General features: G+C 41.2%; 1 protein-coding gene across 6 annotated transcripts; it reads right to left on the reverse strand.

Moving 5' to 3' along the window:
- Positions 1-1,528: 1,528 nt before the first annotated feature.
- Positions 1,529-26,035, reverse strand: LOC143361176 (uncharacterized). Of its 6 annotated transcripts, XM_076800442.1 has the most exons (17): positions 25,263-26,035; positions 20,247-20,390; positions 14,882-15,027; positions 14,018-14,190; positions 12,055-12,325; positions 11,536-11,658; positions 11,292-11,462; positions 10,662-10,822; positions 10,040-10,293; positions 8,855-9,964; positions 8,684-8,722; positions 8,505-8,650; positions 8,288-8,312; positions 7,343-7,792; positions 5,201-7,194; positions 5,023-5,130; positions 1,529-4,356 (listed from the first exon to the last, which is right to left on the reverse strand). In XM_076800442.1, the coding sequence occupies exons 1-17, from the start codon at positions 25,321-25,323 to the stop codon at positions 3,238-3,240; spliced, it is 6,495 nt and encodes a 2,164-aa protein (XP_076656557.1). In that variant the 5' UTR covers positions 25,324-26,035; the 3' UTR covers positions 1,529-3,237. The 6 variants fall into 6 exon arrangements, with proteins under 6 accessions (XP_076656557.1, XP_076656567.1, XP_076656550.1 ...); XM_076800452.1 differs by lacking the exon at positions 8,288-8,312 and having other exon boundaries at positions 7,343-7,696; positions 8,420-8,650; XM_076800435.1 differs by having other exon boundaries at positions 8,288-8,650.
- Between the last annotated feature and the right edge of the window lie 406 nt (positions 26,036-26,441).

Here is a 26,441-nt window from a genome sequence, read left to right on the forward strand (position 1 = left end):
TCCCATTTTTGTCATAAATGCATAAAATCCGCAGTCTAGTTATAATATAATTAAGTGTGTACTTACCGATGTACATAAAAGTTGATTACCTTATTAACTAGTACAGTTGAGTTAGCTCAATGTATCCAATAAGATTACTTCAGAATTGGAACGGAAATGAAGTTAGATATTAGAAAATTTGCATAGTCCACTTACCGTCAATTTAATTCGCCGTTTCACGCAGCCGATTTATCAACCGTCCCCATTAATAATTTCTCTGGAGTAGCTATCGGAATTAAGTGAACGTCTTCATCATTAAATGGAAAGTCACCACGCCTCGACTATATGGAACAAACGAAAGTTTAGCTTGAGGCGCTGTGATAAAACGACAAACGCGTTTTGTTCGATCCTGCCGGCGAGAACATATTTACAACATACAGGATAAAAGTAAACTACACCGTATTATTTTTGTACAATTTCATGTTTATTATTCTAAACTCGTAACATTACATTAAGTAACCGCGATAAAATGGCACGATTATCGAAGCTCCGACCTAAGTTTGTGCGAGAGAAACTTACGTGTAAAGAAGTTGTCGCGAAAAGGGTGTTCGTTACAAAAAAAAAAAGAGAAAAGAAAATAGAAAAGGGTTTGAAAAGGACAGACCTTAAACGCTACTAGTAACAAGCGGCATAAATAAATAATCGTTGCGTCGTGGGAAGAAGCGAGAGGGGATTGGTAGGAACAAAGATGAACACGGAATAAAGGCAAGCTTGTGTAGCGCATAAACAACATTAAAATCAGCTGCCCGCGCGCGGCAGGGTATGCAAGAAACCCGGAAAAGAAAGTAGACGAATTCAGGGGGTATATTGGTTATGCAAACTGCGTTACCGACTGTGCGTCGATACCGATGCGCATACCTTAGAAATATTTACAAAAAATCGCCAATGTCTCTTGGACAACGATCACAACAATTTCTGTCCGAACAGCAGATCAACAAATACTGGAATAACATTACAGCTAGGATCAGCTTAACCCTTTGCACTCGAAGTTATTTTAACTCCAAAACGAAACATTTACTTCCGACCTTGAATATTTCCCTTCTATATATTAGATAAGTTCGTGCCGTTTATTATTGTACCATTTAAATTCTGAAAATAAAGTATGTAATTACCCTTTCATTCCACAACCTCTTCTGACCTTTTTGCCAAAGACATCATAAAAGCCGTCACTGTAAAATTTCTGCGGTTTTTCAATAAAACACTTTTCAATGGTGAATAATATAAACATATCCACGGCACGAACTTATGGAACGACCTAATATATATTTTTCATGTTATACATACAAAAATGGTGCAATTTACTGGTAAAATACTGAAGTGTTTAGTGACTTATTAACACTTTGACTGCCGAACTAGAAACCTCAAAAATTCCATAAAATCAAAGTAAGTTATTTAATGAAATAAAAATTGAAAATAATTAAACGTATGATATCGAGTAGTACTCCAACTTTCTTGCATTTTACAGATCCTAATCAAATTTTACGTAAAAATTCATTTTTAAACACATATGGGTGACATGGCAGTCAACGTGTTAAATAGAAACAAATTTAATAATGTAAAAAATATTTGAAATAATGATACAGCAATTTTTAGTGGCGCCTTACAGTCGCCATTCGAGTGCTAAGGGTTAGAAAATCATTTTTCCACTTGAGAAATAATATTTCGATTTTGCTTCTTCTTCCGTCGAGGTTGTCCTCTTGGTTGATTCTTCTTTCTTTTGTTTTCTTTGTTGAAACAGGAATTAGAGTGTCGGTATTTACAAATTTCGAAGAACAGGGGACGTACAGTTATTTACAATGTTTCCCGGCGACATCGAATCGCGCAGGCCATCGAGTTCCTACGATTTGGATCGGTGAGCACAGCTTGACTTTCACCTCTCGGACAGTGTGCTTTCGCGTTCCCGTACCTCGATCGCCTTGGATCTTTCTTCTTCTTTGTCTTGATCCTCGTCACCTCCGGAAAGCACTTTGTTATACCCGTTCCGCGGCTCGCGGTGGTATGCGAAGAAATTAAGCGTAAACCGTTATATGTCTCGTTATAATTAAACGTTACCTCAACGCCTCATTGTTTTGTCATTGTGCACGTTTATGCAAATCTGAATCTTTCTCTCTCTCTCTCTCTCTCTCTCTCTCTCGTCGCTCTTTCGGTAATCGAGACTAATTGCCAACGCCGGACCTTCCGTAGCAGATAAATTCGATTACGTGGTAATGCAAACTTCGATAAACTAACGACACACTCGCGTGCCTTATCAATCTGCATAAATTCCGCGAACCACTTATCGCGTTGCCCATCTGTAGAATTTAATAGGTCACGGCGAGCTGCTGAATAAATTAAACAATGCGAGCCAAAAATATTAATCGAATCTGTTTAGAGAAAGGAAGTAAGACTACCGTTACTTCATTGTTATTTTTTAGAGAAACACTATGTTGCAATTTATCAAAATTGCATCGCGGAAATTAAATAGTGCGAGCCAAAAATATTAATCGAATCCGTTTAGAGAAAGGAAGACTACCGTTACTTCATTGTAATTTTTTAGAGAAACACTACGTTTGCGATTTATGAAAATATATTTTTTGCAGTAGTATCACGATCGTCTTTTCTCGTCTAGATTGCCAAGACTTCCGGCCCGCTATAGTGCTTCCAAAAATTTTTCAAATTTGAACCTAGATATTCCGAGCTCACAATTTGCATTCTGAAGTCAAAACGATCAATAAATAAGTGAGAAGTAGATCGTCCTGTACGTTTTCAAAATACAGACTTCGATATCGTTCCAAAAAATTTTCCAAAATTCGCTTTAACACAAAACAATGTAATAAATAAACGAAAACTAGTTCGTTCTGTACACTAGCAAAACGAGAACAGAGGTTGTCCAACACGTTTACGCCCAAATCTCCGATACAGTGATCTCTCGATATATGTCGCCAAGACCTGCATCATAAATGTCGCGGAGTTACTACCGCGGATTATACCCCGTGAACGGCCGCGAAGCCCGAGGAGTGTAAACGTGACACGGCTCGGTTACGTCTCCTGTACGATACATGTCGCTGGCAAGGCCCGTGTTGTTGACATGTATCGAGAATTACCTGTATTCGCAAAGTGCGCTCTTCGTTAGAGTATTCAAAGAAAGTGCTGATAAGAATAAAAAAAAAATTGCCGCAGTGTTCGAGATCGATCAGCTATCCGTCGACAGGGGACCATCTAAACTAACAGGTTGTCGTCCTGGCAAGCGGGCCCCATGCTGGGCCAGTTGCAGGCCCCGGCGCCATTGTCGAACGTCAGATGAACAGGGCAATTGAACACGTGAAGCGTGAACTTCTTCTTCCAGTCGTCCCAGTGGCAAGCGTAGAACTTGTTGCAGAAGTTGGGGTGTCGGAAGAGCCCAGGTCTGGCGCAATTGGTGGCACCTTCGAGAACCTCCTCGGAGTCTCGGAGTCCTCCAGGTCCGTAACGATCGAAGGAAGCGCCTTTCCCGACGGAATTCGTGGTGGAGGCAGCGTTGCTCAAGCTCTTTCCGGATCTGAAGTTAGCGCTGAAGCCATGACTCGCGGAGGGACTTGGCGGGATGCTGCCGCGAAGTCCTGCGTGCACGGAAGGGGTGACACTTGGTAGATAGGTGGATGAAGGTGGACCTTCAATTCGAGAACCTGTAGAGCTGAAGTCAGGAGCAGGCGTCTCCAAAGGCCAGATCTTGGTAGGTCCCTGGTAGGTCGTGTAATCACCGTCCTCGTAGGAACCATCCTTATCAAGGTCTACGTAGATGTCGGAGTCGTCGTAATTCGCTAGATCTACCTTGCCCTTGGACGAGTCGATCAGCTTGGAGCCCGGACCACCCAGGTTAGAGAAAGGATCGCCCTTGCAGGTGCACTCAGCCCCTAGCTTGCCCAGAAGAAGAGGATGCAGATCGCTCCACTTCACGATCACCTTGGCCTTTCCAACGGCAGTGGATTTGGCAGTGGTTTCGTACGAAACGACGGAGGTGGGCCTCGTGTATCCACCGGAGAACGACGACTGCGTCTTTCCGAATGGAGCCGGGGTCGAGCCGTAACTCGGTCCTGATGATGAGAAGGATGAGGTCTGTGTTCTGGAGGTGTCTCCTCCAAATACTCCTGGCGTATAGACGTCGTACTGACTGGGAACGTATTTGGTGGTGCCCCTGTTGTAATTCGTCACCAGCTTGTCAACTTCGTTCCTCGAGATCTCCACTTTTGTTGGGGAGCCTCCGGTTGGCGCGGTCGGCGTGGACTGTTGATAGGTGATGTCAGGGAAAGGCTTTCCGTAGGTTACGCCAATGCCCGAGTCGCTTGGCAGGTACTGAGTCTGTGGGTACAAATATTTTTAGAATACAACTCTGATTGTTTATCGAATAATTAGTATGTTAATCCATAAAAGGAGCACGTTTCTGAAGATCTTATGGACGCTATGACGAGATCCTTGTAACTCTTAATACAACGAGTCTATAACTGGCTACTGAAAATTAAAATTTTGATAGAATCTTTGCAACCCTGGGTTAAAATGATCAAGGGTTCAATGTAGATCTGTGCCCCCACTCGGTGGTGGCCGTTGGGTGGGAAGGCGCGGGGGACACCCTTCGCTAATTGGTGCCCCCGGGAGAGAGGGGTGGAGAGGGTTCTACGCGTGGGGTTCTTCGCGTCGCACTGTGCCCCCATCAGGGGAGGCGGCGGATTCGGGGGCTTGGGGTGTGAGCTGTCCCCGGCCGTCGGAGGGGAGCATAGCTCTTCCTCCGCCCGGGGTCTTATAGAGTAGTCAGTGGGGGAGGCTAACCCCCTCCCCTCGGTTAGTATGATAGCTGGGAGGTGTCCTGTTGAGTACTCGCGTGATCCAGGCACCTTCCCTTTAGTTTAGGTGGGCTTGAGTTTTTAGTGGGTAGTGTCCGGGGACACTCCCCAGGGGATAGTCCCACATAACCCCGGCTTCCCCCAGGGAGGAGGGAATGTAAATGGTAAGGTTCAATGTAGATCTTACCTGTGGCCTTCGAGAGTCCGGAAAACCGGAAGAGGTCACCCTTTGTCCGAATGAGCTCTTCGAATCGTAGTACTCCGAACCCGAAGACGTGGAGGACCCATAATTGATCTGGAAAGTTACAGTGAAGAATAAGTCTCAGGATCAAGTGTTAATTCGTGTGATGGAAAATGAGTCTTACTTCTGGTTGCTCAGTCACAGTAACGGGTGGTCCAAATGGTCTAGGTTTCGAGATCGTGTACGTGGACGTCACTCCAAATATTGACGGTTGAGTCGTGCTCGAGACATAACCGTTTTGCACGTTCCCACTTTCATGGAAGGTTCTTCTGCCATGATCAAATTGTGTCTGACTGGATATGGATCCAGTTTGAATGCCTCCGTCGAACTGATTCCTGGTTACCGTGACCGTAGGAATCGGTGTTGAGGACACGACAGTCTGGTAGCCAGAGTCGATCACTGGTCGGACTGTCGTTGACACAACGGGGATCTTAGCGGCATCGTAAAGTGTCGTCTTATAACCATCCAGAGATCCAGTTGTGTAGACTATAGGCGTAGACGTTGGTACCGGCCCGCGCGTGAATCCACTGGGAACTTTCCCTGGATAGTATCCCTCGGTAGAGCCAGTGTACGTGTTTCCGAGTCCAGGTGATACGGTAGATCCGAATAGTTTAGGCGAGTTGTACACTTCGACGTTCAGGAACGGCGTTGGCGTCGTTGCTGTGAGGATACCGCCTTCGGTCGATGACACCACAGGCTTTCTGATACCGGTTTCGAAGGGGATACTAGGTTTGGGGTAGGTGTAGCCAGTCTTAGCCGGTTCCAAAGTAATTTTAGATCTGTCGACGTAGTTCACGTCTTGGGATTGAGTGCTTTGGTAGATGCTGCTCTCGGTGGATGATTTTGTGAATCCTGCTACATTTCCGTCGAACGCCTTTTCGCCTATGGCATCGGGTTTAAGCGTGGGACGTGTTTGTCCCGTGCTGATCACATAGGTACCACGACCGCCTAACGTGGCAGTTGTGATTCCTGTCTTGGTGGGTCCTGTTTTGGTGAAACCAGTTGAGACTGGCTGGCCAGATCTATCAGTCGGGTATCCAGGAATAAGAGTGTCAGGAGGAATGACACCACCAGTAGGTCTGTAGTCCGGGATGTCATTCTCTGTGTACTTGGTTGTTACGTCGCCGTTATTGAACTTTATGGTGCCACGGCCTCCGTTATCATGGTACTCGTTTATTTTGTAACCGGTGGCCGGAGTAGTGCTCACTCCAATCTTCGTTCCATAAGCGGGAGTTACACTAACGCCACCTTGAGAGTAGCCCGAGTCGGTGAAGATGTGAACTCCAGTGGAACCGACAACTGTTCCCTGGTCAACTGATCCGTGGTGGAACAGTCCAGGTGCGGTTGGTCCTGTGAGGACAATTCCAGGTGCCGTTTGTCCTGTGAGGGAAATTCCAGGTGCCGTTTGCCCTGTAAGGACAATTCCAGGGCTAGGTTGTCCTTTCACGATAGTTCCAGGCGCGGGTGTTCCCGTCAAGATGACACCCGGCGCGGGAGTTCCATATACTGCAGTGCCAGGGCTACCAGAGCCAGTGTACACGGTCTTCACTCCTCCACTGACCACGTAGCCAGGTGTACCTGTGCCAGTTTTAACGTATCCCGGCTGTACCCCTCCAGTCACTATGGTACCTTGATCAACGGATCCTGAAATGACCGCGCCAGGTGTTTCTCCGTAAGTGATCACAGTTCCAGGAGAAGAGTCTCCTGTGATAACTGATCCTGGAATATTATTTCCGGTTATGATAGTTCCTGGAGATCCTGTAACGCCATAACCAACGGATGGTTTGCCAAATCCGTGGTACGTGGTTCCAATCGAGGGCACTTGACTTCCACCGAAAGTTACGTTCAACCCGCCTGTACTTCCAGAACCATAATGGCCGCCGGTGTATCCACTGCCACCTTGGTAAGTTGTTTTCCCATCGCTAATAACGCCTTGATCGTATCCTTGACCACTAGTGGAACCGAAATATGTCGTTGTCACTCCTTTTTGTCCTGAGAGTACGTCAGCAGATCCTCCATGACCAGTGTAGATCTGACCTGGCAATGTCGCTGTGCTGATACAGTTGGTAACACAATTGATAGTGGGCGTGTAAGGTTTCTGTACGTATGTGGTTCCAGCTGTAAAGAAAACGTTCAATCACGTTAGTCCGTATGCATTTATTGTTAGCCTAAATAAATGCGGGGCTGAGGGGTGTCAATACGAAAAATATAATTTTGTGAAACAAATAAAATATCAGGTCTCCCAGGTTTCACCGGAAGTACTTACATGTATGTCCTTGAACTCCACCAGTGTATCCTATTCCCGCACCTATTGTACCCGAAGAATCATAGACCCCTGTCTGCGGACGAGTACCATAAATAATGGTATGGCCAGTTCCAGTTTGAGAGCCACCTAAATTGGATCCGGTGTATTGAGTTCCCGGTACCGAGAACTGAACGTTGGAGGAACCGGTCTGGCCACCTTTGATTCCTGAAGTTGTGTAACCTCCTGTCGAGTACCCTGTTCCGATTCCGCCAGCCTGAACTCCACCTTCATATCCTCCAGCTGTGGTGCCTACGTAACCAACTCCAGCATGACCACCACTCGTTGATCCATCATATCCTCCACTAGTGACCCCTCCTCCAGTTCCCACACCACTAGATCCTTCATATCCTGCAGTACTAGATCCACCATGGACAATCGTTGTCGATCCAGCATATCCTCCAGCAGTGATTCCTCCAGCTCCTCCACCAATAGTTCCTTCGTATCCTCCAACTCCAGATCCACCATGGGCAGTACCTTTTGATCCACCATATCCTCCACTAGTGACGCCTCCAGTTCCTACGCCACTGGATTCTTCATATCCTCCACTAGTGACCCCTCCAGTTCCTACGCCACTGGATCCTTCATATCCTCCAGTACTAGATCCACCATGGACAATGGTTGTCGATCCAGCATATCCCCCAGCAGTGATTCCACCAGCTCCTCCACCAATAGTTCCTTCGTATCCTCCAACTCCAGATCCACCATGGGCAGTACCTTTTGATCCACCATATCCTCCACTAGTGACGCCTCCAGTTCCTACGCCACTGGATTCTTCATATCCTCCACTAGTGACCCCTCCAGTTCCTACGCCACTGGATCCTTCATATCCTCCAGTACTAGATCCACCATGGACAATGGTTGTCGATCCAGCATATCCCCCAGCAGTGATTCCACCAGCTCCTCCACCAATAGTTCCTTCGTATCCTCCAACTCCAGATCCACCATGGGCAGTACCTTTTGATCCACCATATCCTCCAATAGTGACCCCTCCAGTTCCTACGCCACTAGATCCTTCATATCCTCCAGTACTAGATCCACCATGGACAATGGTTGTTGATCCTGCATATCCTCCACTGGTGACCCCTCCAGCTCCTCCAGTTCCTTCGTATCCTCCAACACCAGATCCACCATGGACAGTACCCTTTGATCCAGCATATCCTCCGCTAGTGACCCCTCCAGCTCCTACACCAACAGATCCTTCATATCCTCCAGTACTAGATCCACCATGGACATTGGTTGTCGATCCAGCAATGTAACCTGTTCCAGATGATCCTCCATGAACACTACCGGTCGGACCTGAGTATCCTCCATGAACACCGCCAGTCGAACCTGAGTATTCTCCTTGAACACCACCGGTCGAACTTGAGTATCCTCCATGAACCCCACCAGTCGAGCCTGAGTATTCTCCTTGAACACCACCGGTCGAACCTGAGTATCCTCCATGAACTCCACCAGTTGTGCCTGAGTATCCACCATGAGCCCCACCAGTTGTGTCTGAATATCCACCATGAATCCCACCAGTCGATCCTGAGTATTCTCCTTGAACACCGCCAGTTGATCCTGAGTATCCTCCATGAACACCGCCAGTTGTGCCTGAGTATCCACCATGAACCCCACCAGTTGTGCCTGAGTATCCACCATGAACTCCACCAGTTGTGCCTGAGTAGCCACCATGGACCCCACCAGTCGATCCTGAATATTCTCCTTGAACACCGCCAGTTGATCCTGAGTATCCTCCATGAACACCGCCAGTTGTGCCTGAGTATCCACCATGAACTCCACCAGTTGAGCCTGAGTATCCCCTATCAGCACCACCAGCCGAGCCCGAGTATCCTGACTGACCTGATCCCGTATAACCAGTACCAGTTGTTCCACTATAAATTCCGCCAGTTCCCGAATGCACAGTGGTTCCTGTTCCTGCATAACCCTGGCCCACAGATACTTGGCCAGTGCCAGTTGCTCCTGTGTACCCTAAGTCAGATCCAGTGTGTTCATTCGTAGATCCAGAGTAACCGGCGCCAGATGAACCTCCATAGCTTCCACCAGCTCCTACTTTACCAGACCCACCATAACCACCCGTAACAGTTCCAGAATAGCCTCCAGTTCCAACGTGACTGTCTTTGGACCCAGCATATCCACTTCCAGTTGTTCCAGTGTACCCAGTTCCCCCTTGCCCAACCGAAGATCCATGACCACCGACGTTCGATCCTGTATATCCACCAGCTCCAGAGAATCCTGATTGTCCTGAGTATCCTCCGCTTGCCGTTGTTCCCGAATAATGAACCCCAGCTGCTCCAGAGAATCCTGACTGCCCTGACTCTCCAGAGTGTCCTCCAACTCCCGCTGATCCTGAATAGCCAACACCAGCTGTTGTTCCTGTGTACACTCCACCTTGGCCACCAAGTGCACCGGTATAGTACCCACCACCAGCTTGCGTAGATCCTCTGTTATCGTAGACAGTACTCGCGTAAGCACCGTCCGAGTACCCTGGTACCAACCAAGGCCACTCGCAGACCAACTTGTGCTCATCGAAGATCAGTCCGAACGGACAGCGGAATTCGTATGCCATCATTTCTGGACCACCTGGAATTACAATATTTAAGGAATTAATACTTGTTTGGCCAAGCTCGAATGGATTAGTCAGCGAGAGATAAAAACCTAAGTCGATGCAAGCGAAGAACCAACGAGGATTTTGTGGGTCCGCATAGTATCCGGGAGTTGAAGGACACTCGAATCTCACTCGGGCTACGGGAGCGATCTCGCTACTTCCTGGACACGGGGATCCTTGAGGCAAGGATCCTGGCCAGACGCAAACTTCCGTGCGTTCATCGAAAGCCAATCCTGCTGGACAGTCGAACTCGAAGACGGAGTAGTCTTCCACTTCTTGATTAAATTTGACGCATCGATAAAATCTGTGGGAACAAACGTTCATCATCGATATAAACAACGGTGATTTATAACTATAATATTTCTATAATAATTAAATCGCGTATTTTTATACATTGATCTGATGGCATCAAATACTAGTGACATTTCTGATCACATTTTCAACAAAGAAAATTTTTAGTCAGTAAGAAGAAATTTTATTCTTTGTAGGGGCATATTTTATGCATTTATGACAAGAATGAGTAACAAAACATTGAAAGAATTTAAAAATACTTGTTCCCAACTCTGTAAAGCTATTAAGAAAATTCAGCCCCTGTATCTTGCAATTAATAGAGGCAATTGTTCTTTTGCATAAAAATTCGCAGTTTAACTATATAGAAAATTGCCAAGTTACCTGTTGCAACTCTTTGGATGTACAAAGTAGCCCTGTCTGGAGCAAGTGAATTCAGTCTGAGTATTTTCACGAACAGCTCGAATGTGTCCTTCCGTGTCAACTACACGGACCACTCGAAATTCGGATGACTTAACTTTAGTAGGATAAGTTAGTTGAGTTTGCTGTAAATTAAAATAGTTTGTAATTAATTACCAACACTTGTTTACCGAAGGAAAAGTGGTTTCAAATTTTCGACATATCTTGCAATATGAAGTAAGTATGAAGTAAAAGTGACTTCACATGTTAAGTATTAAGTATTAAGTTTTTAAATATTAGAATTTAGACAAGTATAGGATCAAGAAAGTGTTGCCATCTAACGAGACACTGATTAGACTTGAAGCTCGGGTGAAAGGTATTGTACCGACGAAGCTTCTAATTTTTATACCTGATAATGTAAATATAACACAATTGTAAGCATAAAGTATAATTGAATAGTAATTCCAAGCAACATTTCAGTAAAATTAATCTTTCCGAATAAACAGACGTCTCTTCTGTCAAAGTACCATCACTCGATAAAGAGGAAATCGTATTTAACGACCGAGCGTTGGTTTCCAAACAAGCTTCATTATATTCATAACAATCTTTATTTACATGTAAATCATCTTCCAAAGCATTCAAGACAGCAGCCCTCGACTTTCTCTTGAAGTCCGTGAAAGAATGATGAATTTCATGAGTCAGAGGTTTCCCGCAGTCTGTTTGGAAGTCGTTTTCGATATTGTGTATGGCGAGTCCTGGCAGTTCCCGAAGAAGCGCATACTTCCCCTAAAAATTACTCGTGTTACTCCAACAAAAATTAAATAATCGTGAAACCTAGAAAACCCAGAACATTTCAAACCTTAATAGAAATTGAAATTTTATCTTCGAGAGCAATCCACGTCTTGTTCTTGAAAGCATAAGGTGCAGTGAGGTCTTCATCTCGTTCGACTGTCCATTCGCCATTGTTCATCGAGTCGCACAACTTGAAACAAAAATTAGGTAAAGTAAGAAATGTATTACCAGAGAGGAAATGAGAGTGCTCACGCTCGGGGTTTTAGTGTCCCCACTTTTCTGCATCATCTTTTTAGCCTGGAAAAGAACCTGCATCATCTTTTTAGCCTGGAACAGCATCATCTTTTAGGCTGGATCAGAGCCTACATAGAAGATCCTCTTTTAACATATACTGGCATTGTTTGGAATCCGCTGCAAATGATGCAGGTAAGATGATACAGGTTCTGGTCCAGGCTAAAAAATAGACTAGGGGAAAGCACTATACCGGGGACACTAAAATCCCGGGCGTGAGTACTCTCATTTCCTCTCTGGTATTACATCAAAATTTTTATAATCCAAGAAGCCTAAAATAACGTTGATGTTTCACCTGTTTCCGATCAACGACAGTGGGCTGCCTCTCTTCCGTTTCGGAGCCCGGTGCATTGCTATCCTGATTCTTCAAAGTAAACTTGTAAGCGTTCGCAGGCACCGATACCAGGATTTTTCGCTTAGGTGCTCCCAATCCAGTGATCAAGTCGATCAAGCTGTCCGCGTTGTACATGTCGAAGAGGCCCATCAATCGTGACGGATGGAAAGAATGATAGTCGTCATCTTCTTCGGCCAAGTAATGCGTGGGGATCGTAAATAGATCCACATACCTGGCGACAAACACGAGAAACTAGAAAAATTTGCATTAACGTCTACGACGGCACACGGACGAAGAACGATAGTCAACAGACTTCTCCGATCCGTGAATCACACCTGGAAACACAGTGTAATCATTCTAGGGGACGTGCTGCTACTCGAAAAGAATGACTATGACTCGTCCTAGATCCTTTCGATGTCGTACGCGACAATCCTGTGCGATGCAGACTCATTCATATTCGATGATACGCTCCGAATACAAGTCATACATGATACGGGTACCGTGATTTGGATTTACTCTTGACCTACTTATCTCGTCGAGTGTCATGGCGCAAATAGGTAATAGCGGTTCGCGACAAATTGTTTATACAATAGTTTTCCTCTCTGTTCCTTGCGCGAGTTGAATTTCTGTTCACCCACGCTCGCCTCGCTTAATAACATGCTTATCTATGACGCCCACCGACTATAAATTGCATTTACTTTGCTACGAGTACTTTCATACCTGACTTCACATGCAAAATTCTTGTCTGCCAACTGACTTCATTTATTAAATTAAGTCTCAATATATTAAAATTTAATATCTATTTTCTGTTAACCTCATGCTTCCTAACAACCAAAAAATGTAATTTCTATCGTAACATATGTCGCCATTAGAGTACATATAATAAATATAAATTTTCTTTTTCGTCTACGCCATTATGAACAGCAGAGAATGACTGTAACTGTAAAATAAATTGTAGTGCAAACAGTGATTATTTGCATGCCAATTCTCTTATATTTTCTTGTTGATGCAATTTTTAAATTAAAATCGTAACACAAAGCGATAACAAGTCTACGTTTTAAATTTTTAAGGATTCTGTATGTGAACAAAGAACATAATTCGGTAGCAAGTACCAAATATTATCCGACGCGAAATGCTTTAACGTCGCCGAACACTACAGGGTGCCCCAAAAATGTTGTACTTCCTTAAAAGCTCATTTGAAATAACTTTTTCCTTTACAAAAATCTTCTCCGCGGCTTCGTTGAGGAGATATTAACGAAAAACACGGACCAATCAGAGCGCGGGTATAGGACAGGACTCGTTGAACGGGGCGTTGGCATTGGATGAACCGGAATCGGTTCGCTGTAGCCGCGCTCTGATTGGTCCGCGTTTTTCGTTAATAACTCGTTAACGAGTCGGCGGAGAATATTTCTGCAAAGGAAAAAGTTGCTTCAAATGACCTCGGGAATCACCCCTTCCAAGGAAATCTAGTATTAATCTAGTATTTCTAATAATTCTGGGACAGCCTGTACATCGCGTTCGTGCTCCTGTCATCCCGTCAGATGACAGTTTTCGTTCTGATTCGCATATCGTTCCCTGCCCCCGACGCTCAAACATAGTCAATGGAAAATAGCGAACGGTTCGACGACAGCGTTCGGCGAATGATCCACTAATTGGAAGGCGCGTCGATCCGCGAAGAGTCAATCGGTCAACTGGTGCATCGGATCGTTGCAGCATTCTCGACTCGCTACCGAGTCCACAATTGGCACAAGGTTGAACAGATAGACCGTACATGGATGTGTAGTTTTTGCTGAACTGTCTGCTCGTCCCTTACTCAGTACATAATTCATGGAACCGTTTAGCTGACGGCTGTTACGTGTCGCAGAAATTCTCGAGGATAGTTGTCGGTTTCACGCGTTTCTAGCGTCAATGAAATGGAACTTACTTCGAGAGCCCCTTCAGGTCGAACTGTTTCGCCAAATCTTCGGGTTTGGTTGGTAGAACCAGGAAGACCCTCTTGTCCAATGACTTTTTCGCTAGCCCGTCCTTCAAGCCCTTCACGAAGTCTACTAATCGATCCTTCGTGCCTGCTGTAATGTTCAATTCTACTCCGTCGACCTGTTAAATGCAAATGTATTTCTTAAAAAATAGTGCAAGAGCATTCTTAAATTTATGTAATTTTGTTACAGTTTTATACTTTATCTACACACTCCTTTTTATCATAAATGCACACCTATGAACAGACTGTGTATATTTATGCAAATTCTCATTTTTATTAGCTTTTTCTTTACAGACCCGAAGAAAGGATCAGTTTCTTGTATTGACTAGGAAATTTCACGTTGTGAACATAGAATAATAATGCTATTTATTTTTGTTAATATGCACATTGTGATAGTATACAATTATTAAATGATTCTTAACCTGCAGCTATTTAGACAAACATTAAATCAAATAGAAATTAAGCAGTTCACCTTGTAGATTTGAAATAAAAGGGCATTAAAATTTCTTCAGGGTTATGGTATTCTGAATTGTTTGCAATTGTGAATGCTATGAATACGTAAAATCCTATTTCTATTTCTGCGAGTGATCAAATTATTAGAGCCACAGTACGAGAGTAATATTTTTTTAATCCTGTGATGATTAATGTCGTCCAAACAGCTGCTAAATGTGAATTTGTATTTTGCAAACATAAATACTTCATAGAAAAATAAAATAAGAATTCAGTGTAGCTAGACTTTCATTTAAAAATTGATTGTTTTAATGCAAGTGGTTACAATATTTTGTATAATAACCGAAAATGTTTAATTACATCTTTTAAGATTCCAAGCAGACGAGCGGTGGTCTCCCGACGTACGGTACCGGAAGTGTTCAACGTCATTGCAGGATCATCGATGGAAATCACGAATTGGAGGGGTGGCTTCATCTGTTTCAGTGACTTCTGGAAACTCGCAAAATCTGAAGAAAAAAATTTGCTTATAGAATAAAACTTACAACAATTTAGCATCGACTATTAAATAAATAGACAATTATGTTACTGGCCGTAAAAAACCTCGGTTTACAACAACCGCCTTATTATCTTACACTCTCACTCATTCTTTTACTCATTTTACTCCTATTAATTAACATTTCTTGCCAGCTAACTATAATTGCGTAATTACGTGCTAATTAATTATATTTCACATTAACGATCGCATTCTTTTACGTTACATCTTGGAACTTCGAGAATAATGGTAAAAGCGCGAACTTTTTTCTGATTGTTAATTTAAACGCGACGTAAAATTCAGGACAGCAACGTTAAAGCTAGCAGCTGGTAAAAAGTTCTCGCAACTACGTAGTTCCGCCTTCCTTTCCACATGATTGTCAATCCCGCAACGCAGTCAACAAGAAGCTGTTTGGTGAAACGAAATCACAGTCTTCGAACAATTAATCATGAACTTTCACGCATTCGCGTAATTGGTCGCGACAGCGATCATTACGAAAAATTACAAAGCATTATTTCCCATTAGAGGTCGCGTATCAACGGAACAACGGTTCCGAATCCAATTTATTGGCTTTTTAATTACTGGCTCGTTTGGTCAGATCGGTCAGGAAATTGCATACGAGATCAACTCACTTTGCCAAGTAGGAGCGACGACCGGATTCAAATAAGGCCTAGCTAATTAAGTAATTAATCGTCCATGTTTGAAAGACCGCTTTAATTGCGAAGATTCGCGCCCTAATTTTGTCAAAACAATTTTAACACTTCAACGATCGTGAAATAATTAACAGTTCTCCTTCAATTGACCATTCTAAATTAAGGAGAACTGTTAATAAATTTTTTAATAGCAATCACAATTTCATAAGTCATCTAGCTATCAGATAAAAGAATTCAGATAAAAAGTTAGATAGCTTAGAGATTAAAGAAAAAACTTTTTTGGAGTTGAATAATCCTGTTTTTTGCAAGTGATGCAATATATTTATTATATAATGAACAACTGACTGGCATAATATTTTAGCTCGGTAAATCAAAGAGGCAATAAACTTGCAAGAAAGTCGATTCGATCATCGCTCCCAACTAATTACTTTATCGTGTTTAATTTTCTTTTTTTTTTCTCGCTTTTAAGGACCAAGAAGATATAATTGCGCGGCAAAAGTGCATAATCCGGCGGTGCAGAGGATTGCATTATACGCAACACGTTCTTCTGCTGTTACGTCTGTAAATGGCACGCAGCAGAACAGGTTTGCGCCAAATCCTTGTCTTCGACGATCATATCGATGCATATCTTTCCACAAAACTTCGACTGCAGGTAATTATTATTATTATTATTATTGCTCAAGGATACATCACGTGGAATTCGACAACCGAAAACACCACATCTCTCTCTCTCTCTCTCTCCCTTTCTCTCAATTTCTTCACCATTGACAGTTAGCGAGAAACGTTGACCAGGCCTGGTCGCCGGTAGAAAAAGGAATGTGAAATCAGATCGTACCATTTTTCGTGAACGTTCACTGCCAATGGCGAGATTAAATCTCGACGTTAGGCGAGAAGAATGGCCGGCGTACAACTAAATACAATTTAGGCGCGAGCCGGGGAAAGTGATGTTTGCTCCACTCTCGCAACTGGATCATCTGTAGGAACCACTTTCGACCGCGATGGCGTCCCATTAGCCGCACCCATGCTCGGATTTGGCTACGGGAGCGGGGCCATTTTTTTCGAAACTACCTTACGAAAGTGAATGGAATAGAAAATCCATTTAACCCCTTAACTTTCGCAACTGATACTGTCACAGGTAGCTTGTCTTGTAACAAGTTTTCGCAAAGAAATGGAACTGCAGGTTAAAAATTGGAAATCGGTGTGTCGTTTCGTTTGCGATTCAATAAAATTACTTTATTAACACTGAGACTACAAGATGTGTAAAAATGGTTGGATATAGAATAAATAATCAGAAGAATCAATTTTGAAAATGACAAATATTGAAATGAAAAACTCTGAATTTAAAAAACATGGAAATTTTATAGATATCAAAATGTGGTTGTAAGTCGAATGATAGCCACACTCAAAATGGAGACATGATCTGTGTGCATTTATTAATCACTCTCACAATTATTAATAAAACTCCTTTCGAATCTCTTGGATCAATGTTTTATAAAAATTTGTGCTGTCACACTAGACTAGAATAACTCAATCCATTAAAATCCTCACATTTCACTTTTTATTTACATATTTTTCTTTCCTTGGCCCCAATATTATAAAGCTAGCAATTGGAACTGTTAGCTGTTACAAAATCAAAATTTAATGATTTCAATTAATGAAAATTTAATGAATATATGTCCAAAGAGGTGCATTGAATAAACTTTCAATGAATGCAACTTTGTAATCCCAATGGAACAGTAGATTACAAAATTTGAGACTCGCCCAAATGGCTTCTACCAATTTATTTCTCATTTCAAACATGGAGATATTTTCAAAATGAACATAATATTTTAGAAAAGCATAAAACAAATCACATAGAAAAAGGACCGCACAAAAACAGGTTTGACTGTATACTCAAAGAAATAAATTTGCTAAATAATTTCTCACGTATGCATCCTAGGAATCTCAATAATTTTAAATTAACAATATTAGAAACCGCCATTTTGACAGGTCCCGTAGACCTAGTGATAATTAGGTAATCAGCCTTCGCGTCGAGGGAAGTCTTTTTTCTCGAAAATTGGTGTCCGAGCCGCAGCCACCATTCGCGAAATGAGGGCGGGAAAAAAGAGGAATCGGGCCTGAGCTCGTTTTCGCGCGATTATGTCACAAATACGGCATACGTAGGCGCATCTGTCCTCGTCCCGGCATGCATTTCTCTTGCCTTTTTTCCACGTCTGGCCCTCCACGATCCGGTGATCCGACGCGAGTACGGAGAATATCGAATTTTACGCGTGACATACCGTAATCAGCCCGGGCCGGGCCGGGCCGGGCCGGACCTGCCCGCCTCTCTCTTATGCATAACGAATTGATTTCGGCGATGTTACGAAACCGCCCACCACCCCCTCCCCGCCACTTGCCGGAAAAATTTTTTTCCTTGCACAACCGGTTGTATTTAATGACGCACGTAATAATCAATACTTTTATTGCGTTCTGACGCGGCATAAGTGCTACGGTTTACGACGACGCGACGCACAGTCGTCGATTTTTCGAAAAAGTGGGACGAACATCGGCGTGACTCGAAAATTTAATTCGCGTACAATAGAAGTCTATAAAAATAATAACTTAACATCACCATAGATAGATTTTTTCCATGAAAATCCCCAACAATGGATTTACAAGGCTGTCTTATTGTAACTTTGAGCGTGCAATTTGTGTAAAACAAAATTAAATTTTTCAAATCTGTATGCGATTGAAAAACTGCAAAAAATAGATTATCTCTAATTGTAATTTTCAGTACGAAATTAGTATACGTAAAATAGTATTTTAATAGTAAATAATCCATAATCAATTTTTGCTCTTCTAGTGAATAATATATGATGCCTGAATTTTCGTGTATAGTAAAGGTTGGTTAATGGGGGTATAATAAATTAGTAATGTTAAATTAACTAGCAGTCTTAACTAGGCTTTAACGCCTTGTATCCTCTCTAGACTGTCATTTTTATGAATGACGAAATGTTCTTGGGCTTTAGTGCAGTTCTATGAATTTTCAATCAACTTTATTATAGCATTATTAAAAGTCTTGTTAGGATGACACGCAATATGAATTGTAAATGCTGCGTTTTTCTCGATTCGCTGTTCGAATTGATGTAATTGAAAAGCAATCTGTTCGCTAGAAAGTTGACACTGATTCTCAATTGACACACGCATTTACAGTCGTAAAGCAGTTAACCATTTCAAAATATTACTGAAACTGGTTTGATATCATTAATGGAATCGGCGACGACGGTTCATTAATCACCGTGATAAAGATAGTTTTTCGCGACTGGTAGCCGATGACATAATTACGGGTAGTCATTGACACAGTCAAGAAATATAAAAGTTATAAATAGTAAGCTGTGTATTAATAGTTACGGTCGCGAAATTTTTATATTATTACTGGACAGCGGATCTTTATGCAAATTTTTTATGTGAATCACAACAAATTGGAGTGAAATGGAAATTTATTTCTTTTCTTGATATGTTTAATAGGTTGTAAATAATATGACAGTATCTTTACATTTTTCTAATATCTTTACTGTTTTAAATTACACCTACTAATTGTTGCCATAAATGCATAAAATCCGCTGTCTAATTATTACGGAATAAAATTCTGCAGAGTGTCAGACAATATTTTTTAATACTTTGTAGAATGACTAAAATAGTACAGGCGTACGTGGCAGAGGGAAAATGAGAATGAGATTGCTTCAGTATAGTATAACAAATGACTGAACGTAACAGCATACGTTGTGGTGTTAGATTTCGATATCCTGTTGCAAGTTCAAGGATGTGGCGCATCTTTATGGATGCAGTGTTTATGCAATCACTCGTTATAGTACTGACTACTTCCACTATGAAAAAATTTAATACTATCTTCAATTACAGATAAACAATGAATAAACTCAAATGTCATTTGCGAAAAAATAATTTTATAGCTTTAGTGTTTCGTAGTTACTTCACCAAAACAATCATTGACAGTATGAAATTGAATAATACATTAATAATGTATTAACCTTCTATTCTTTTGCTTATTCTTTCCAATTGATTATTCTTCTGCCAGTAAAATTAGGTAGAACGAGGAAATTAATACATTAGTTATTTATTAATGTCTTAACGTATTGATTTCCTGACTCCACCTAATTTTACTAAGCTCTAATAAAAGCTGAAGAGCAGTATAAATATCCTCGCAGATCGCCTCCGGTGCAAATGCTAATACCAGACACATGAATTATTAAAATCATAATCCCATCACGAAACTTGATTGATGCTCTTCAATTTTGTATCATTATAGTTTCCATGAAGGCTGACACTGTTGTTTCCCTGTAATCCAGTAATAATTTTCCCGCGCATCCGATCGCAACGAATAAGAAATCGAATGACATAATCGTTTACCGTCGATTCTCGCGATTAGCGCGAATCGTCTGCTAAACGAGTATCGTTTTCTGTTAAAACCACCAGGCCATCAGGCACTGTTGCGTGCGATTATTGATAATTATTTCGAATCGAGTATGCCGCAAGGACTTACCGGAAGTCGAGAGATTTCGTACGTCGTATCCTTGGTGCACCAGCGTGGTGCACCTGCAGACTGCGTTGGTCAGTTGTTCGATGTCGGAAACGGAAGTGTAGCAGACGACCTCCCTTCCTGGCGATGTCTTTTGTTTCGGGCATTCTGCAATAATTAAAAAGGTCAATTACAATTTTAAATCACATCTAAACTCGCAGTTGGCACATCTTATAATCAATATCTCGGAAATGTGTTCCCTTTGTAACTAATAAACTGCGGATTTTATTAATTTGTGCCAAATATGAGTTGTCGCAATTAGAAACAGTAGAATTACTAAAACAATTGAAGAGTATTAGTATTATTACTTTCGACCTAAGAGAATTTTTATTTTGCGGAAATGTCTGCAGTCTAATTATTAAATTTTATCAAAGTCCTTGACATTATTTCCTTAACATTGTTTACCGGCTTAAAAAATTGTTTAATAGAATTTAGAAATAATTGATCTCGCCCAAATTTTATTATAATATGTGCATCAGTAGTTTATTCAAAAAGTTCTCATTCTTTTTCAGTAACTGTGAAAAAAAATCAGTTAGAATTCATTTTGACCTGTGTGGTGCTTCGAACGTTGAATAGTCGTCGATAAATAATGTGGAATATAATTTAATGTACAATAAAGTTTAATTTAGTACGCGAATGTAAAATATACATATGTTTAGCGAAGTGTCGGGGAAAATCGGGTCAAATACAATTTACTTGTGTGCATAAATAGTTCCAATAGTTGACAAATAATAAAAGAAGAATAGAAATCCACTGGAAGCCATAAACGCATAAAGATCCGTCCATTAATAATGTTGCAATACAGCGTAAAATGGCGATTGTACGTCAGTGTATTATAGTGCGGGATCGTTTCATAACTAAGTTTCCGTTTGATATTAATGCCAGTTTGATAACCCGTTAATGGACACCGTTCTAAGAAAATATGAACATTTAGAAACCGAGCGGACATAACGGTACAGGTCAGCAATTTTTCACGGCCCTGAGCATGAGGTGTCATAAAAACAAACCGAAAATTAATGTCCTCGCGGATCTGTTTGTTATGCACACTGATTGAGCCTTGTCGTTGACATCATCGTCGGTACGCTATGCAACTGTTGCTATAATAATCGTTTACATAGTCATGCGCAGCCTTTCTATTCCCCGGCGAGAAAAAAAAAGAAGAAGAATCATGCAGCAAAGATGCCCTGAACATGAAAACGAGACGCGGATTGGCCGCGACTTTTATTAACGATCAATTTTGCATCTATTGCCAGACCCGTTAAAACCGTTTTAACATTTTATAGCAGTGGACAAACATGAATCAATCAGCGAAACATAACACGAAAAATTGGATCGAACTTTCAATATTCGATATTTATTTCTTTTTTTAATTGACTCATTTTAAATCTTGGAGCCTCTACTTTCTCTAGTGTTCATTTTTCTCTAATATATTTTTAACATGATACAGCAGGGGGGAAACTAAAGACCCACTTTTTCCCAAAAATACTGCAAATTTAAGCAAGTTTCCAAAAATTAAAAAATTTTCTCGTAACTAAAACTGACACAGACTTTACAACGACTTTTTAAAAATTGTTTTCTAGAGCAAAGATATGAGACAAGTTCAGTCGTCTAAAGGCATCATGGAGTAACTTATGCTACCACAAAGTTGGCGGGAACACCTCTCATTCAAAACTCGATAAAATAACCAAGAAAGTCGTACATCAATTTGTGAGGTGTGCTTGTAAACAGGAAACTTCAATCATCAAATCAGTCACGGGAAAAAGTAAAAGTTTTCACAGATGAACATACGTTCAAAAAAATGTATAGCATTTTTAAAAAATTAAACGAATAAAATGAACGACGGTTTATGAAACTAGCTTTAAAACGAGTCCAAATTTGTTGTCGTATGATCGTTATATACAGGGTCCCCCCGTTAAGTTATGTCACAACTTTTTAGGCATTTCCGATAGTACAATTAAAAAATGTTTTAGTCTTTATATTAGTTTCTTTAGTAATAATTAGTTTTTAGTTATTATAATTTGCTTTGTTTTGTAGGAATTAATTTTTCATTAAAGTTACGTTTGCCCAAAACTTTCGAGTTTGAGGTTATTTCAAGGTCATAGTATAACACACTGTTGAATTCGTCTCGACGTCAGCGACAATCCTATGACGTCCAAAACATGTGGTGCCATTTAAAAAAGTCAAGGTGACCTTTACTATTTTACGTAAAAAGCATTTTTCTAGATTTAAGAATATGCGAACATGTAGCACTCCAAGTACTGACGAACTTTTGTCTCAAGCATTTTTTAATTGCACTATCGGAAATGCCTGAAAAATGGTGACATAACTTAACGGGGGGGACCCTGTATAATAGAAATAATATTTTCCCAGTGTTCCGAATTTATGTTAGGCCTGTTATCACACGATTTGATAAGGAACAGTACATCGTAGAAAGCGTGAACACAGGCGAACACGTTTATTTTCTGAAATTCCCGACCGGTGTTCGAAATGGAAAGTCTGTTTGTCGATTGTCTGGCGAAACTCGCGGCAACTGATGTATCGATGCACCAGCCCGAGAATGGAATGTCTTCTTCAGGTTCTTGCACGCGTTCCGAGCCGAAGATCGACCGGGTTTCGTGTCTCGTGACGCAAATGGTACCGTCCTTGCGTGCGAGCGAGCGAGCAAGGATAGTTGCTCTAGTTGCCGATGGCGCAATCTAACCTTAGAGGACAGGACGTTCCCGATACCGGCGAAACGATCGCGAAAGCCCGCGGAGACAAGAAGAAGACCCGGCGGAGGTGATAATCGCGCTCGTAAACCGCTCCTTTCAATCAGACTGACATCACACGATCGACTGCGTTTTAACTTCGGTAAACATTCTTCGATCATTCAAATTTTGCGCGCGATCCTCGGGAGACCAAAGTTCCGCGCCGTATTTTTAACTCTGTTAGCTAATTTAGCTTCACTGGCTAATTGACACCTCCGATTTTTTTTCTGAAAATCGCGACGGGTGCATCCGCGAAGATGAGGAAACTTGTGAGCGCAAATTTTTGGATTTAGAACCCAAAAGTGTGGTGACAGTGTCGTTGCAAGTCGAAGGTGTGTTCAAGGTTGTTAAAATAAGGAAATGTTGTGGTAAGTAGACGGATAATTATACGTAATTAAAATTTTCTTTTACTAATTTTCTCTTCTATTAACTTTTACTACTATTTTCTTCTATTAATTTTGTAACTTGTGTTTTGTCCTATTAATTCCAACTATTATTTTCTTCTACTAATTTTGTAACTTGTGTTTTGTCCTATTAATTCCAACTGCCATTTTCTTCTATTAATTTCAACAAATTCAAGAGAACACAACATTTTTTGTTAATTTCTTTTGAAGTTTTTATTGCACGCTTTTATTTTTATTTTTGAATCCACAGTCTACGGCGAAACAAATTGATATTTTATTGATACAATAAGTGCCTTGTTATTTGTAGTTTGATAAGCTTTAAAGAATAAAACATTTCACAATATTGCTAATAAAATGTAGTTATGTACTGTGACGACTTTTTTATCTGCAATAAATTTTTGGTTGAACTTTGTAATCGTGTCATTATTTTTACTTTCATATTTTCTTTAGAAATAAAAATTCGAACTAAATGTATTGAATTTTTGTTTTTTGGTAAAGACAAATTAGAAATATTGAAATAGTGTAAAAATTGAAACTTAGAATTTCGAATGATTTTAATTAGCTAAATTTTACAGAATACAATGTTATGTTACTGAAAATAAGACTGAACTGAATAAACATGATTGAAATAATTCATGAGATAATACAGTGCAGTTACATACGTTGAAACTATATGGGAAAAACAGTGCTTATTATCGTGAAATAGCGTGACCTACGTAGTATATCACTTGGTTAGACTCTGTCCATTCATCACACTCATTCATAAACCTTCTTGTTTCGAACGTATCAGGAACATGTTAATCATAGTAGAATAATACATATTAATTAAAACGTTCTCTTCGACTGTCTATAAAACATACAATAATTTCATTGCACATGTAAAATTTGGATTGAACCGAATAGGAATTACAATAAATACACCTGAACCAAAATTGTCTAGTAAAAGTACAAATTCTCTTATGTCGAACGATTTGCATAAACAAGGCAGATGAAAGTGAGCTAATTGAAAGCGATTGATGAAAGTTATTACCACTCTTGCAGTATTGCAGAAAGTCTAACGTCTTAACACAACAGAAATCTTTGGCTTTGACCTAGTGCACTATCAGAACCAAGCGATCACTATAATGAGTCTCGTCGATATGATTTCTATTATTCAATGTACAAACTCGACTATTCAATGAAATAAAAATATTCGAACAATTGTACAGGACTGCTGACGAGTAAACAATGAATGGGTGGAACACAAAATAGAAGAAACATTAATTGAATTCAATGGTGCATTATTTCCAACCTATTATTACGGAAGAAATCAATTCCCATGTAACTGCCGTTTCTTGTAATTGACACAAATAATTTTTATTTTGCATAAGGATCCCCATTCTACTGACCTTTGTTACCGAATCAATGTTAACCCCTTGCCCTACAATATCGAGTCATACTTATGACGAACATTCTGAACACAGTCTAATAAATATATATGTTATTAATAGACTGCAGATCTTTACGCAAATTAAAATTCGTATACATCAATTGCAATCTATAGGAGCCAAGTACAAATTTATTTTCCTCATTAACAATTTTTATACGTTAAAAATAGTATCTCGACATACTCGAACATTATTAATTTTTCCACTGTTTTGAATTGCATCGACTCGTTTCTGTCATAAATGCATAAAACCCTAAAATCACAAATGCACAAAAATAGGCATACAATAGGTACAAATTTTCTGCATGTTTCAGGAAATGACAAAAAAGTTCTAACCGCCGAAACGGTAAAGTAAATCGTGGTGCAAGGGGTTGAAGCAGAATTGAAAAAGTGAGAAACTCACGTAAACCGTGGGCGAGTGCCAGCAGCCCAAGAAGGACCGCGACGATCATCCTGTCGATCATCCTGCCGAGCGATCGATCCTCCAGGTGTGTCAGGTGTGCGAAGGTTCGCTAGATGAGCAGTTGGTCCGCGCGTGCTGGCCGAAGAAGTGACACTCGAGCTTCGAGACCGGCGTTCATCGAGATTAAAGGAACGATCGACGAGAGGCCGGGATCGGTTGTGTTGTGCGACCGGTAGCAGCGAAGTTCGAGCGACTCGCAACACCGGGGAAAGTGTTTCTCTCTTTGTCTTTCGTTCACTGTTCCGCCGAGTGGGGGATCAAAGGAGGCGAAGGATCCTTCGAGTTCGAGAGCGCGTTTCGCACTGAACCTTCGGAGGATTCGTCGCTCTCTTAGTAAACCCTACCGATCGGATGGTAGCACGGCCGAGGAACAACGTCCGAGGGAGATGGAGCTAGGAGAGAGAGAGACAGAGAGAAAGAGAGTGAGAAAAAGAGAGAGAGAGAGAGATCGGGCATCACCGTGTCTCTCTGGGACCAAGCGGATTACCGGATGACCGGGTGGGGTACCGGACTGGCCCAGATCGGTACACTTTCCGTGTTACACGTACGCCACCAAGTTAAAAATAGGATGACTCGCACTCCTTCGCGATTTCGTTGATGCATCAGGCTATGCAACTACGCGAGGGTTACGTAGACATGGTAACGATAAAGGTAGGGTTGCACTGACTCACTCAGAGTGGCCCGGTAAAAGTGCTCATACCAGGAATCGATATGAGAAGTTCTGCACCTTTCGTTTCGGAAATAATCCTGTGCGAACTCGTACGTTTTATGCAACGATATTTTACCATTACTTTATGAAAATGACGGGGATACATTTACTCAGATCATTACGGATTAGTCAAAGTTTCAGTATTTTTATCGTTCATACGTTATGACCCTAACTCTTTTATTTTGCACGATTTTGAAATAACACGGTCGGAGGAAAGAACCGTTTGTTTTATGAATTTTTAAAAATTATCGTCGGTGTGAGCAAATGAAACATAAGGAAGAGCAGTGACTTATGTTTACTAGTTTGTGCCTTACATAAACTACTAAGGAAGAACAGTGACTTAGTAGTTTATGTAAGGCAGTAATGGGCGAAATAAGCTTTTTTTCAAATTAATTCACACATTGATAAGA

Source organism: Halictus rubicundus, chromosome 1 (genome assembly GCF_050948215.1).
Source record: "Halictus rubicundus isolate RS-2024b chromosome 1, iyHalRubi1_principal, whole genome shotgun sequence".
Classification (NCBI taxonomy): domain Eukaryota; kingdom Metazoa; phylum Arthropoda; class Insecta; order Hymenoptera; family Halictidae; genus Halictus; species Halictus rubicundus.

Coding starts and splice junctions, on each gene's coding strand:
- LOC143361176 (XM_076800427.1), bottom strand. CDS start 25,323: ATGATCGACAGGATGATCGTCGCGGTCCTTCTTGGGCTGCTGGCACTC. Junction 8,651..8,683: donor TGGCGGTGTTCATGGAGGAT/ACTCAGGTCCGA, acceptor TTCATGGAGGAT/CATCTGGAACAGGTTACATT. Junction 4,357..5,022: donor CGGACTCTCGAAGGCCACAG/GTAAGATCTACA, acceptor TTGTACCCACAG/ACTCAGTACCTGCCAAGCGA.